The sequence below is a fragment of the Heliangelus exortis genome, chromosome 2, assembly GCF_036169615.1.
Source record: "Heliangelus exortis chromosome 2, bHelExo1.hap1, whole genome shotgun sequence".
Lineage (NCBI taxonomy): Eukaryota > Metazoa > Chordata > Aves > Apodiformes > Trochilidae > Heliangelus > Heliangelus exortis.
Window position 1 is genome coordinate 141999999 of NC_092423.1, and position 15599 is coordinate 142015597.

General features: G+C 38.1%; 1 protein-coding gene across 2 annotated transcripts in view; it reads right to left on the reverse strand.

The window, feature by feature from the left end:
• The window catches only part of ADCY8 (adenylate cyclase 8), a 123870-nt gene that overhangs the window by 15121 nt on the left and 93150 nt on the right, over positions 1-15599 (reverse strand). For both annotated transcript variants that reach the window (XM_071738394.1, XM_071738395.1), the window contains 5 exons: positions 10778-10979; positions 7171-7260; positions 5861-6033; positions 5361-5442; positions 220-378 (listed from right to left, as the gene is read on the reverse strand). In XM_071738394.1, the coding sequence (XP_071594495.1) occupies positions 220-378; positions 5361-5442; positions 5861-6033; positions 7171-7260; positions 10778-10979 (706 nt within the window). The remainder of the gene's footprint in view (positions 1-219; positions 379-5360; positions 5443-5860; positions 6034-7170; positions 7261-10777; positions 10980-15599) is intronic.

Sequence of the window (15599 nt, forward strand, 5' to 3'; positions counted from 1 at the left end):
AGCCTCAGCCTGCAAACACCACTCCAGATGTTGTCCTACACGTGCAGAACACTTTAATTTAAAACACTTGGGGTTTGTTTTTAATGTGCATGGGATACCAAATATTGTCAATATTTGTATAATGAATCCTATCCAGAACTAAGCTGTAACAAATTCCTAACAGAATTGCATTTCTTTTGCTAATTTGACAGAAGTATCAGAAATAAAACTGTTACACACTTCGTTATCCCGATCTTTCTCCAGGAAGTGACGGGCGACGTGACTGGGTAAAATATTCCGTAGCATATTTTCATTGTGTTCCCTTAACTCCTTCATTTCATTGATTTCTTCTTTTGCTTGGACACGCCACAGAAAATCCAACCTTGCTGTGTATTCGAGCTGTAGTTCCAGAAAGATAAAAAAGGCAAAAATAAAACCTGACAAGAGTAGATGCCATGTGGTGATGCTGGCAGGCTGCTCCTGCCATGTAACTGCCTTCAGTGCTGCTGAAGATCTTTGACCCTGAAAGAATTTGATTTCATGGACAGAAAAAGAGAATATTTCTTTTGTCTTTTGTATGGTGAGTTTATCAAAGGAATCCTAGGCAAAATATTTGCCACACTACTGCTGTGATGAGTAGCTAAAAAAATGTCACAAAATTATTTTCCTTTTAAAAACCTCTTTATTAGATAAGGGAGTCAGACGGCAGATAAGGGTTTGGAAGATACTGGTATTGGTATGAAATAAATACGTTCCCATTTTCATGTGTGTTTTCAAATTTGATGAGGAAATTGTACAAGGGTCATTCTAAACACAGAGAGGGGCAGTTTACTTATTAAGGATGACCATCTTTCAGCAAAACTATATAAAGCAGCCCAACACACTCCCAGAGAGAACTTTCAAATCTGTGACAACAAACTGAGGTATTTTGACTTTTGGTACATGCAGCTATTTTTAATTTAAGTCTTTTAAAAGGTAGAGAAAACCATGCTGTTTGATAGCTCCTTGAGTATTCTGTCCCTGATGGATTTTGGGTCCAGCTACTGCAGTCACAATTTAGCACATGGGCAGTGACAATGCCTGATAGCAAATTAAATTATTTCAATGCTGAATGTGTACAGAACAAATGTAGATTCCTGCAGAACACAACTTATACATGTATATACACATGTATTGTGTATTTTTATAAATGTACATACAAATGCAAATTCATATGGACATAAATGACAACCACCTGCTAGCTGGGGAGGGGAACATGTCAAAGCACCATGTGGTTTGTCTGAGAGGCCCATGGGTCAGTCAGCACATGGACAAGACCAACACTACTAGAACTTTTAGGTGCATTACGTGGAAGTGCATTAAATGGACAGTTTTAATTGATTTTATGGCAGGTTATACTGTATCTTGCAGAAAGGGTGAATTATTAAGCTATGGCCTTATGGAACATGATGGAAATACATCTGCCTGCAGGAAGCTGAAAGAGAAAATATATTGTGAAGCTCAAGATGTTCCAACCAGAGATAATAAACACCCACAGAGCAGTGTATAATACCATCAAATAATAGACTCTACAACTGGGAGAGTCTTCAAATGGTTTGCCAAAAGATGCTTGGGTTAGGAAGTGGTTGAGGTAGAACTCACCTGCCAAGTGAAAAAAAGTAAAAGGGCAAACCTGCAGTGGGTGGGAGTGACTAGGAGGGGGTTCAGGCATTATTTAGTGACTCATCTTGTCCACACTTTTTGTCACCAGCAGTGACCAGCAGCAAACTCTTTCTGAAGAAAATGCAAAGCATCTTGCAAGGGGGGGTTGCAGGCTGACTGTACTCCAGGGAGCTTTCCTTTGTAAAAGCTAAAGGTGAAACTGGCTCAGTATAAACTTCCAAAGCTTTCATGCCTTTTAAAAGTGATTTACGTGTCCTCTGGATGCTATTTTCACCTTTATAAACAGCTAATCTATTTTCTAGTTCTAATATTTTGATACTGCATCATGTAGCTATTAACTTCCTAAATTAAATGCCCAAATAAGTGTCAGGAAAAAGTATTTTAAAATATTTTTTTGACATTTTTAGTTTCTTCTCCCCTTCCCTTCTTTTCTAGAAGACAAGGCCTGTAGCATATCATAAGTGACTTTTATCTACACTATCTGACTGAGAAGGCAACACTGACTATAATTGTGCAAAGAGTTCTAAATGTATTTTACTGATGGGCTTGGAGCAGCTGCTGGTAGATTCTGAGTTCTTTGATGGTTCAGAGATTTGCAATAAGAGATTTGCAAAAAAACTCTAGTGCAGGTTTTGACAGCTGATTTTTCTTATGTACCTGTACAGGAAAATATCGAATTTCTACATCTAGCTCAGAAGAGTAGCAACTAATCTTTACATTTTATATAAAATCATTCTACTTCTTTATAATCACATTCTAATACAAAATATTTTTCTTGCACAACCAGTGGACAACTGAGATGACAATGTCTGTTCAGAGATAAAAGGATGTGCTATATATGGGATTTGAAAACAGAAAATTTTAAGAAGATGCTTTGCTGAGTTCTGATATTTTTGAAAATTGACAAAATTATAGGGTTTATTTTTTGATCATTATAGAAACATTTCTCGGCACAGTGGTGCCAATAAAAATGCTTGCCTGCAACATAAATCTTGAAATGTCCAAGTTTTCTTGCCCTGATATGTAGCTCTATTTTCAATAGTGAGTGAAGAAAACTGAGAGGATGTATTACACAGAAACCCTACCTATGTACCTATGTAAATGCTGTACAACCCAACCTCTCTGCAGACAATTGCAACAGGCAAGGAAAGCACAAGGTAAGGATCAGCATTTGAGGGGCAGAATATTCTTTAGAGAGTGAGAAAAGAGGATTTACATCCCAAAGGGACACTTTCAAACACCAAAAACAGTCCAGCTTCAGACAAAACTGTCCTGGTTTGGGCCAGGATAAAGGTGATTTTTTGTCTTGTACTTTTGCTTTTAGCTAAGTCTCTTGTAAGTAGTTGCACTTGCTGAAGGAATATCTTTTCCTTTTCCTTTTCCTTTTCCTTCCCTCCCCTCCCCTCCCCTCCCCTCCCCTCCCCTCCCCTCCCCTCCCCTCCCCTCCCCTCCCCTCCCCTCCCCTCCCCTCCCCTCCCCTCTCCTCTCCTCTCCTCTCCTCTCCTCTCCTCTCCTCTCCTCTCCTCTCCTCTCCTCTCCTCTCCTCTCCTCTCCTCTCCTCTCCTTTCCTTTCCTTCCCCTCCCCTCCCCTCCCCTCCCTCCCCTCCCCTCCCCTCCCCTCCCCTCCCCTCCCCTCCCCTCCCCTCCCCTTCCCTTCCCTTCCCTTCCCTTCCCTTCCCTTCCCTTCCCTTCCCTTCCCTTCCCTTCCCTTCCCTTCCCTTCCCTTCCCTTCCCTTCCCTTCCCTTCCCTTCCCTTCCCTTCCCTTCCCTTCCCTTCCCTTCCCTTCCCTTCCCTTCCCTTCCCTTTTTCCTTTCCTTTTTCCTTCCCTTCCCTTCCCTTCCCTTTCCTTCCCAGCTTGCTTTGTACCAAAATGCCCCAGAAGATGCAGAGGAAACCAGCCTGTCAGTCAACACTTGCCTACATCATAACACTCATCTCATGTAGGCAAGATCTATGTTCAGATCTGCAGTCTAAAAGAAACAAGAGAGAATTTTGTCCTCTGCTTTGTTAGGACTCTTTTTAGGTTTAATTGGGGTGGAGAGGGAGTAGGGACTGTGACTGCTGTGGGCAGTTTTATTCCCTCTATGCAGCTGCTAAAACCTTCTAATTTAAAGCCATAGCAGAAGGTTTCACTTAGGACTAACAGGCTATTTATATTGTGTGCTCTCCCTAGAGATGTATTTCTAGTAAAAGAGACTCTACATGGTATTGTATTTTGATAATATTACAAGGGATAGTTCATGCTCACACAAAATGTTCTACTTAACTCATTAAAAAGATGAGCACATTTTCATCAGAGTAAGCCTAGCCTCAAAATTATCCACAACACTTCTGCCATGTGCTATAAGTTTAATAAGCCCAAGCTTAATTTGCAGAAACACTGCTGTCAAATCTGTGTTACTCATATTGAAAAGATGTGCTTCCAGATGAAATTGAATTCTGAATAGGTAATTAGTCTGTTTAGCCTGATGTCATGTAACAGAAATGTAACTATTTTAAAGTATGGATTTAACACCAAAGACCCTTGAGATTTATTGGCTGAAGTACATGTAAAATTTTAAGGAAGCTCTGAGTCTAAATAGACAGTCCCACAAAACTTCATATTGAAACTAACTTAAAATTCTGGGTGCAAAATGAGGATTAACTTTAAATCACAGTGGATAAAAAAGAATCATGGAATATCAGGTTTGTAAAGCCACCTAGAATGAGGCAATTCTTAAGCTATTCTACTTCAGAATACTTTTGCAGTTTCTGAGAAGCAAAGAGGACTGTATTTGATTCACTGTGCTCTCCACAATTTCAGACTATTAAAGTGAAGTTCTTTTAATGTATGTTTTTTGTTTGTATTCATATAGAGACCCTAAGGTTAACTATGTAACATGGAATTAAACAATACAAGGAAATATTTCTGGGCACTGATTTTGGATGTTGTTAAACTGATAGAGTAGCCCTATGAAATATTTGGGAGAGCGTGCCAGAGCTGGCAGATTTTAGGGACTGTTTCCATGGCTATTTTGAGTGCAGAAGTGAGTGGAGAAAATACCCTGCTCTAGAGTGGATTTTACTCAAAGCATGTTTTGTTTTAAATTTGAATTTATTGTACTTCACTCTTGCTGTGCACTGTGTATGGATTCTTGAAATACCTGGATTCTCAGTTCTTCCTTAAGGATATCAGTCTTAAAGCTCTGAGATCACCACGTTGTGGTTATGGTCTTAGTACTCATGAAGTACTAAGAAGAAGAGCCCAAAGAAGTTTGTGTTGGTGCTCAATAGCAATTTTTCCTTATTTCCTCAAATCTGGTGTTTTTCTTCTATGAACACACTAAGATATTTCATGGGTGTTTTATTATTTATTGTCTGCTATTCCCTTTCTACTTTTTGGTTTTATGCCTACTCAAGTGCACTGAAGCAGTGAGATGCTGCTGGAATTGCATGTGTACCTAAGATAAACAAAATCACTTTTGTTCCTTCAGTTTCTATCAGAAAATGCAATATAGGTTGGGTATTACTGAATATAATATTGCACATGTTCTTTGAGAACGCTAGGCAGTGTCAGATGTGGACTTTCTTTAATCAGATCCTGCATATGGTTTATTAAATTGTTAAAGGTCATATGCTCAGGTGAATAAAAAGGCAGTTGGTATTTTGAAAGTAATTATTGTCACATCCTGCAATTGCAAGTGATATAGGGAATGGTTAAAACAAATGTTTGCATTACCTGTTGACCATGATAAAATACAGCTAAAAGGAACATTGCCATCAGTAGTAGAGATGCCTCCTTTGTACCCAGGAAGTCTGTGCTGGAAAAAAAATCCAAAGTAAAATAAAATTATTGATTTGTTTGTGTTTCAATTGTTCCGAAGTTTCATTACATAAAGAACCCTAGTAGTCTTTGGTTTTCTTTAAAACCACCCTGTATTTGAAAATTTAACTTAACCAATGTATATGGACATTAATCTTATTTTTAGCAACATGGATAGACCATGAGAGATATAAGAGATGAACTATGTTCAGTGATTAAATGTCCTCATGAAATGAGCATTTTAATAAAAAGACCTGAGATGGAATAATCTTATAAATCTTTTTGGATTATTCATTGCATCTTGCAGCCATCGTTCCATACTTAACAGTGGTGCTGTCCAGTGCACACATACTCTGGCAAGACTTGACCCATTACCTTACTGAAAGCAGTTCCTAAAGGGAGATGTAAACACTTACTCTCCATTGTGGTTAAAGTTGTCATATTGCAGAAAAAGGGAAGCATAAATGGTCTCAGTCAGCAGAGAATAGATTGCAATCATGATGAGAAGTACTGCCAGCTTCAGGACAGAGTTGAGACGAAGAAAGACTGCACAAGTCACCATTGCCAGCACACCAGTGAAGACAAAATACTGAACAGAAAACAGCAGTGGTTACTTTTGGCAACCAGTTACTACATATTCACTCCATAAATATCTACATAGATGATCAAGTGATCAGAAGTATAAAAAATTCTATGCCGAATTTCACTTCTCAGATAAATCATCTTGGGGTACAGGGCACTTTAAAAATAGGACTTTTGCTAAAATAGAATGTGAAATTATGAATTCACTGTTTTTCATGACACCTGCCTCTTAGCAGAAATTCTCATGGGAACCTTATGGCATTTCATTGTATTAGAATGGTAAGGACAACCTTTAGAGTAAAAAGGAAAGATGCTGCATGTAGTAGTTTGCTAATGAAAAGTCAACTGAGAGAAAATAATTTATATTCTCTTGGACTTTGAAGACCCATGTTAATTAGGATGAGAGAATCACAGTCCTACCTTAATCCATTTCACATGCTACTTGAACAGAGAATAAAGACACAGGATGTGTTTTCTTCTCTTCCCTTCTATTCCTTTCCCCTCCCTTCTCTTCCCTTCCCCATCATACAGCCTTAGGAGAGATAGAATTCAGTTTTCTGAGTACAGTTTTAGTATTACTCCTCTACAGAAAAGTTTACAGCCCTGCAGGATATGGCAGACTGCTGGCAGTATGATAACACTGCCATAGGACTTTCTAAGCAACATACTTCTTTTATCTGCACATGACCAACACATTGATTTTGTTGCCGGCTTGCTCATCACTGTGAGGATTTTTTTTTGCTCCAAATGCAACTTTAAAATAACTACACCAGTATGCCTGCTGGTTTTGCTATGTACGTATTAATCTCCATTAGATTCACATGAATTAAGTCATGTCTTTTATTGCAGTGTGTTCATTGACTCGTTGCTGAATGTGTTGCCAGCATAATGGCTGTGTACAAAGTTCAAAGGTTGAAACTTGGCTGTAATGCCCCATCTAGACCTTAAGATTAATTCCTTCTCTGACCCGCCTCTGCTTTTTCTATCAGCATATGGATAGATGGAAAGGATCAGCTTCACAGCGTTGTTGAGGCACCTGACTGAGAGCACCAGCACCAGGACACAGAGCATTGATTCTAGGGAGTGGTTGCCATGTACTCTTTGTGGAGCTGTGTCTCAGATTCAAAAGTTCCCTCTGAAATACCTCAGGATAAGAACAGATGTCCGTAAAGGATGCAGATGAATTAAACGTCTGGTTTTTCAGGACCACTGGTTTGTCAAAATCACACCACAGCTGTGAAGAAAGGAAAAAGAAAGAAAGTTAGGGCTATTTAATTCAGGGCTAGATTGTGCACTGGTGACTAAGAGCTTGTGTGGCTGGCTGGGTTCAGAGATGGAGGTGGCTGACCTGCTGCTCTCTATGCAAGCTCCCAAACTGGAGCCACAACAAACTGGCATCAGTGGCCAAATGGACAGTGGAGAGAGATAATGAAGAGATGAAATGGAAAGGGGGAGCTATTCACACTGCATTCAGTATCTGAGTAGCTTTCCTATTTTGTCTTTTTCCCAAAGGGGAAAGATTAACTCCTTCATGAGTTTCAGAGGACTGCTATTGGACTCTTAAGAATTACCCTCTCAAAAGCATATGCATTAATGTTTTATACTTTTATATAGAGAAAAATACTAAATTGGGAGTATAAAATCAAATTGCATGTGTGCACTTGTCCACAAGCATTTTTTTTCCTGCTACATAGTTATCCTAGATAACACTAAAACAAAAAATAACCAAACACTAGACAAAATTCCATAGCATCACGCAGAACTGGCTTGTGTCAAAGTATGGTATGGACCCAGAAATGCAAATGTGATCTCTAGAATAGAAGGCAATGAAAATTCATTCATGATACGATGCTTTTGAGAATGTAATACTGCCTTCTACTCTTATGCCCTGCATTCATTTTAATGGTATTTCAAACCAACTGTAGTACATATAAACAAAACGGCAGTGTTGAGCTGCAATATATCACGGTCTTAGAACACAGGAAAAATATCATTAATGTTTTCATGATTTAAAAGTTAAAGCAGATGGAGTCTCATGTTACATTTATTAATCCAATCTGGATGTTTATACTAGGTCATTCCATCAGCCTGGTAAGTACAAGCTATTTCTCCTGTCTTTCTTTCCAACAGATTTAGAGAGTTTTTTAATGAGGTCCTATTTCTTATAATTAAATTCTAATGAATTTTGAACTCGAAACTCTCTTGTTTTTTCTTTCAGCAACTGCATCAGGTCTGCAATGCAGCAGCATTTTTTTAGGTTGCTTGTGCAGTCCTCAGTGACAACAGGTAGTTAACATTTTCTTCTTCCAGTTTATGTGAATGTTGTGATTTTCTGCAGAGGCTGGGACTCGGTTATTCAAGTCATTGCCATTCTAAATATATGACAATGAATATAACTTTACAGCTTGTTGAAAACCACTCATATGACAGTAAAAAGAATTGGTTTTGGTTTATCCAAACCAAAATTTTTAGTGGAAAAAAATCTTAAAAAACAATCCACAAATTAACACATTCACAGCAAATTGGCTATGGATAGCCCTTTGGAGGTCATCCTGTTTCAAGAGCAATATTAATTCTACTAAAATCTTTCCTGACAGATATTTGTCAAACTTGACTTGTAAAAGTCTAAATTTTTCAACACTCATTAGAGATCTATACCATAATCATAGAATCATAGAATGGTTTGGGTTAGAAGGGACCTTAAAGATCATCCAGTTTCACCCCCTTCTACATGGGCAGGGACACCTCCCTCTGGAAAAGGTTGCTCAAGGCCCCATCCAACCTGACCTTGAACATTTCCAGGAAGGGGGCAGCCACAACTTCCCTGGGCAACCTGTGCCATTGTCTCATCACCCTCACAGGAAAGAATTTCTTTCTAATATCTAATGTAAATCTATCCTCTTTCGGATTAAAGCTGTTACCCCTCATTCTATCACTACATGCCCTTGTAAAAAGTCCCTCCCACAGCTTTCCTGTATCCCTTTGAGGAACTAGAAGGCCACTATCTGGTCTCCTCAGAGCCTTCTCTTCTCCAGGCTGAACAACCCCAGCTCTCTCAGCCTGTTTTCATAGGAGAGGTGCTCCAGACCTCTGATCATCTTCATGGCCCTCGTCTGGACTTGGTCCAAGATGTGTTGCTGTCCTTATCTTCAAGAATTGTTCAGCCCTATTTAACTTCCTGGATTCAACTTCACTGTGTTTGTATCTTCTATATAAGGACAGCAACTAGTTGCAACATTCTTCTTCCTCTGACTAACTCTTCTATCAGTGACTGTAAGGTATCACTAAAAAAACAAGGGAGATGAGGAGTCACAGCATATTGGCAATCTGAATTCAATAATAGAATGACAGCAATAGAATGTAATAAAATCTCATATCTGTTAGCAGAAGATAAGCCAAAGCCTTGTATTATCAGACTTCATCATACTTATTGTAATAACGACAACAACAATAATAATAATAAATTATATAGGATAATTATTCCTCCTGTTATGTTGTTACAGTTGCTGTTGCTATTACTGTCACTACATGATTTCTTGGTCTCATCTAGGAAAGAAATATTTCTAAAGAATTAAGTTCAGATGAAAATGCACTGCCACATCCACAGCCAAAATGTGCCCTATGACAGGAAAGAGTGATGAAAATGCTACTTTTAATCTATCTGTCTATTCTTGGCTGAGGCTTCAGCACCTGCCAGGTTGCCTGGCATGATAATCTGCTTAATTTATAAAAATGCCTCTCATATTTCTGAAGATATCCAGATAATTAAGGCTCTGTTGCATTTGTATTTATTTTACATGTCTACAAAGCCCTCACTTTTTTACCATGTGATGTTGTACAGAGCCAGGCCCACAGTATTTAATTACCAATATTTTTATCTAACCACAGATGTTAAGCAAAGGTTGGTACATTAATTTCCTCACTCATATATATTAGATAAATGATATACTGATGACATCATATGATATAGATATACTGATATGACATATATCAGTATATATCAGATACACTGACAACTCTGCTCTAGACTCATCGTACTTTAGTATCTTCATGGAGATGTGCATATTAGGAGCCCAATTAGACTAAAAATCCCTGTGTAGGCAGTAGAGAAAATAAAACCTCTTTATTGGGACCAGTATGATCAGAAGAAATCTTAGGGGCAGCACATTTTTCTGTACTGACTCTAAGGAAAGCTGAGCGTGACTATGTCCATAGTTTGGTGCTTCAGCTGAGGGGAATCCAGGCCACTAAGTAAGCAAGGAAAAGCTTGTTTAGAATTGGTGCTTTTTAGTTTTTTCTTACAGGCTGAGGTTACTGGCTCGGCTTGACCTGCTCAGTCTTTTCTTTGAAGGTGTTTTGCAGGTTTGCGGACACTTCTCATTTTTTCAGTAATCTTATTAATGGGATGTCTGTGAGATGAATAATATGTATAAGCATTACTTGGATTAACAATCTTCAAGGAAGTGAATTGGCATGTTAGAAAATTACAAATATTCCTTTAAGTGTAGATATATTGAACAGACAGTTGCAAAAGCATTTTTAAAATAGATGATACTCATGAGGGAGAAATAATTAGATATTTGAGAAATACATGGTTTAAACAACACTCTGAATTTCCTGAAGCTGTTGTGTTTTTATGTTTAAATCACAGCTGGATTAGAAACACATTAGCCAGTAAATCCTGTAGCAAGCTTAATAATTCATAAATCATCTTTTCCTGTACAATACTCCCTGGTTCCCTATAAGCTTACAATATTGATGATGGCTCCAAGAAAATTGATCAGAATGGATGCAAATATAATGACATTCCTGGCCAGGTAGGTCTCATTAATCCAGCAGCAAGTTTTCCGGAGCATTAAGGGTAAACATTTGTAATCCTCTGCTGTAGTAATTAGCACAAGAGCGGAGTGCAGCATAATCAGAATAGAAAACTGGATGACCATTGGTATCACCCTGGGATGAAGAAAAAAAGAGAACCCAGCATTAAATTCCAACACAGTACCACTGCTAATAAACAGAAATGTGTAAACGGTTAAGACCAGGAAAAATCAGTTGTCATAAATCTGAGAAATCATAAATCTGTCCCTTAAGTTTCTTTCAGAGTAAATATATTTAGCCTGTAGGATCCTGATGCCCCTTATGTATGAGCTGGTTCCCATCCTCACAGGATAGTTTGGAGGAAGTTTAGGAGAGTGTTATTTTGTATGCAGCACAACACAGGTGTCTTGAACTCATTATACTGAGGTTTAAAGGCTCTAAAGTGAATGAAGTGATGCAACTTGGATTCTGGTATGTCAGCATATAATAATTACAGAAACATAAGATTACCCTCATTTTATTTAATAGTGAGCAAATTGTAGCTGAGAATTTCACTGGTTTCTAAAAAAGCAAAATAACTGATCTACTGTTTTCATGGAAGCCCTTTGAAATATAAAGCAGACAAAAAGTTGTTCTATGATCCAAACATGTCATCTGGCATACCCTTTAAATACTGTTCTTGCAAATGTGATCCTTAATCAAGTTTTGTTAATTGTGTATACAGAATAGGCAATTCAGCTCCTTTAAATAAACACCATAATTTCTTCTAGTCAAATTTTCATTACATTTTTTTCCTAAATTTACTCATTTTTCTTGCTTAAATCTGGGACCTGAAGTCAGTCAAGCAACTGGCATGATCAGGAATTGCAGTAATTATTTTATTTTGTTGCAAAGAAAGCACTCAGCACTTCACACCTAGCTTTTGTCCCCGTTTGTGAGTCATGTCTCTTTTCCCAAAGATCAAAAGAATGCACATTAGAAGGAACTCCAATGCTCTAGCAAACCTCTCCCCTCTTCACTCTGCTTTCCCATTTCCTTTTTATTATCAGGAAAATGATCAAATTTCATTCTTTGAATTAATTGAAATGTCTAATAACCTAGCTGTATAATTGCCAGCACACTGCAGTGATCTAATCATGATGCCTCTCCAAAAAAAAAAAAAAAAAAACAACAAAAAACCTTTCAAAGTGGACTATCAGGGTGCTCTGGGGAGACTTCTGCACTTCCAGGTGCCTGAATGTTGTTAGGCTGTGCTCTGCTCATTCAGACTTCTGTAAATGTATGCTTGTCTTATTGAAAACATGAGGTTTCAAATTTTGCTACACATCACCTATCTCTCTTTGCTTAGGGTGCTATTTGTATAGTTGTGCCCCTATGACAAGACAAATGTAAGGGTGTAAAGTGAAAACTGAATTGAAAATAACATGACTCCTTTGTCCACATTTTCCACTTGGTAAGCCATATGCACTCCTGGAATCTGAATGGATTATAGGTCAACCTACATGAAATTCTCCTCAGTTTCAGGCTACTAAAATTTGGCTTTAGAAGAGCAAAGTCTAAATTCATACAGATCTGAGTTCACATCTGTCATTTAAACCTATTAACTTAAAAAGTTCTGCCATAAGTTAACAGTTATGTGATGAACAGGAAGAAGTTGTAATAAACTGAGATAATGGCAGGAGAGGACACATGGACAGAGCAGGTCAAGCTTGAGAATCAGTCAGTGAGGACTGGTATTTCTTAGCTCTGGCCATGTTTGCAGATGATGGATACTGTTCAAAATATTTGCACCAAGAAGACCCCAAAGATGTACTGGGTAGTTATGTAAAAACTGTGGATATGTCTTCCTGATAGCGCTGATGTTTGTGGAAAATAGCTTGAGAAAAGAGTGTAAATTAAAATGCTTATGATCAAAAGGAAATCAGTTTTTCTGCAAAGAAGCAGAAGTCAGAGTATATGTGGAGAAATACTGCTTGTGTTGAGGGAATCTTCCACTCGGGTCAGTGTTTCACTCCAACAAGCTTTGTCAGTTTTGTGCGTGACTTGAATGCAGGACACAGTGGAGTTTCCCAAAAAAAGCCCCATCCCCACCAGCAACCTTACTCAGAAGAAAAACTTGCTTTTGAAAGAAGAAACAATGTAGTCAGTAAACCCAAACTGTATTATGAAGGGAAGAGTGAAAAGTGAGGGAATAAAGACTGAAGCCACAGATCTCATGCTGTGCAACTGAATGTTTTGTGGGAAGAGTCTCAGGACATGGAGAAAGTCCCAAGGCTGCCAAGCAGAGAGTCAGTGCAGTGATGCCTTGAGAGCAGCTTCTGTTTCTGGAAATACACAGAAAGCCAAGGGAGAATCGGTCAATAAAGCCAGGGAAAATCTGAACAATATGCTCATATAGAACTTGTCAGGAGGGTTCAATCAAGACAGCTGTGCAGTTTAGGATATGATTCATCTCACTGCACAGCAATCTCTTACATTTATTGAGGTGGAAGATCCAGAGAGATCCAAATTGACGTGTACTACAGTAGCTGTTTGGTGAAACTGGGATATAGGGACTGACAGATAGTGCTATGAGATTAATTCCTTCAGTTTCCCACAAAAATTTCAGTCTTCTGCAATAGCTTCTTGGTTTCCAAAAACAAATGACTGAGATTCTCTTTGGAACTACCAGTTTCTATCTATATCCAGGAAATATACAGACAGCCTATCTACACAGATTTAGCCTACCAACTCCTGAAAGCCTACCAGGTAAGGCTTTCAGAAAGATTAGGTCAGCCTTCAAGAGATCAGACCTGAGGATAATAGACATGAGTTCTTATTTTGGACTACCAAACGCTACATGTCACACCTAGTGATATTGAATTAAGATACTACAAAGAGAGCATGTAGGGCCCTAAGTCAGGAATAACAATCCAAAATGCAGCATAGCCCTCTTAGGTGCCTGAGAAACCATGGCCTTGCATTTGTTATAATACATACATAGGCAAAAAAATTCCTTCACTGTAGCTGTTCAGTTGAACATTGATGTTTTTGTCTCTTGTTTAAGCCCACCTGAGGAAAAAAAGAAAAAAAGTGAAGTCTGCCCATGTCTGACCTCACAGAGGATCAGTCCAGTGTTTGCACTAAGTTTTGCTGGCAGTTTGCTGATAGGATGATATGCAGCAGAAAACATAGCCAAGGAACATGGCTATGGAACGTAGCCATAGGAACAAACAGTGATAATACTCTATTCTTCAAGAACTTCTCCCAGAACAGGAGCATCTGAGTTGAATCTCCTCTTCATTAAAGAAGATATTCGATATGTAAAGCTTTTCTTTCTAAGGTTTCCCTTACTGTCTAAATCAAGTGAAGTTTGAAATGGAACTTTCCCTTCCTCCTTCTTTGTGAAGAGTCACAAGTCAAGAGCTGAGCCAGAAGGAACATTTACATAAAACAAAAAGCTGCAGATGTTTAAATGAACAGCAATTTGAAATCTGTTTTTCTCCCCTCACAAGGATAACCAAATGAAAACCTGATAGAAATGAGTAGTTCAGCAGTCTACTCTTGTATGATATATTGCCCATGTGACAATATAGAAAGTGGAAATGAACCAAACTCCCCAGGCCTCAAGGATGGAGAAGATGAATCACTGCAAGGTTGGCAATGTACCTTAATAGCTCCATAGAGGATAATTACAGCAGAAATATAGCATTAATTTATGTCACTTAGAGTAACTTCCCAAACTCAATATTTCAAAGAATGAAAACTATTACAAAGATTTTAAATTCAGTGATGTGCCTGCCCTGTCAGGGAAAAGTATGAATGGATCAAATATTTATCCTGTGAGAGACAGATATAAACTGAGATAAAATTCTGACACTCTCATATGCTGTATGTTCAACAGCAGAAAGAATATTCCATTCTTTAGCAAACAGAGGCAGCCTACTTGGAAAACTCCCTGAAGATCCTTAGTAAGATATGTTTTATAATGATTTAAGTAATGCTTTCTTTCACCAACTTTCCAGAAATCACCAAAAGACTAAGCTTAGAAAAAAATTCAGTCCTGTACTTAAGTAAATACAAAATTCCATCCTTGTTTTACAGAGCTCAAAAAAATTAATGGAAAGACACATATATGCTGTTAGAAAATGGGTAAGTTCCCATAAAGATTGTGAACAATATTTTGAAATGCTGTTCCTGCTCTTCCACTGTGGTTGGTGGTTTACTTCTCTTATGTACTAGAGGCAGTTGTCTCCAACATTCTCCGAATCCAAATTCTGTCTAACACTGTGACAGTTTGTTCATGTCCTTATACCTCAAATTGTTTTCAGAATTGGAGCTTACAAAATTTGAACATCGATGATTTCTTCATTCAATACATTTAAGCACATTGAAATCATTTCACACAATCCCCCTAATATGTTATTCTAGGGTTGCTCATTTCTTGAGCTCTGTTTTTTTTATAAGACTGAAACACATTTTTGAAGCAGAGTATCAGAACTGGAAAAATGAACACCAAAATATGCCCTCTTAAATCTCGACAGTGATTTTTAGCTCCTGAAAGAACATAAGAACTGCCTTACAGCTCCCATGTGGCTTCAAATCTCTCACAAATGGGATGGTAGTAAATATCTTGTCCCTAAATATCCTCCCAGGTTCCAGAAATCAACCTTTAAGGACATTCTTGAGGCCAAGGTTCCATACTTTTGATTAGAAACTTCTGCTGATCTCATCTTGTAGGAGTTTTTCTAATCTGCACTTGAAACTGTATTTACA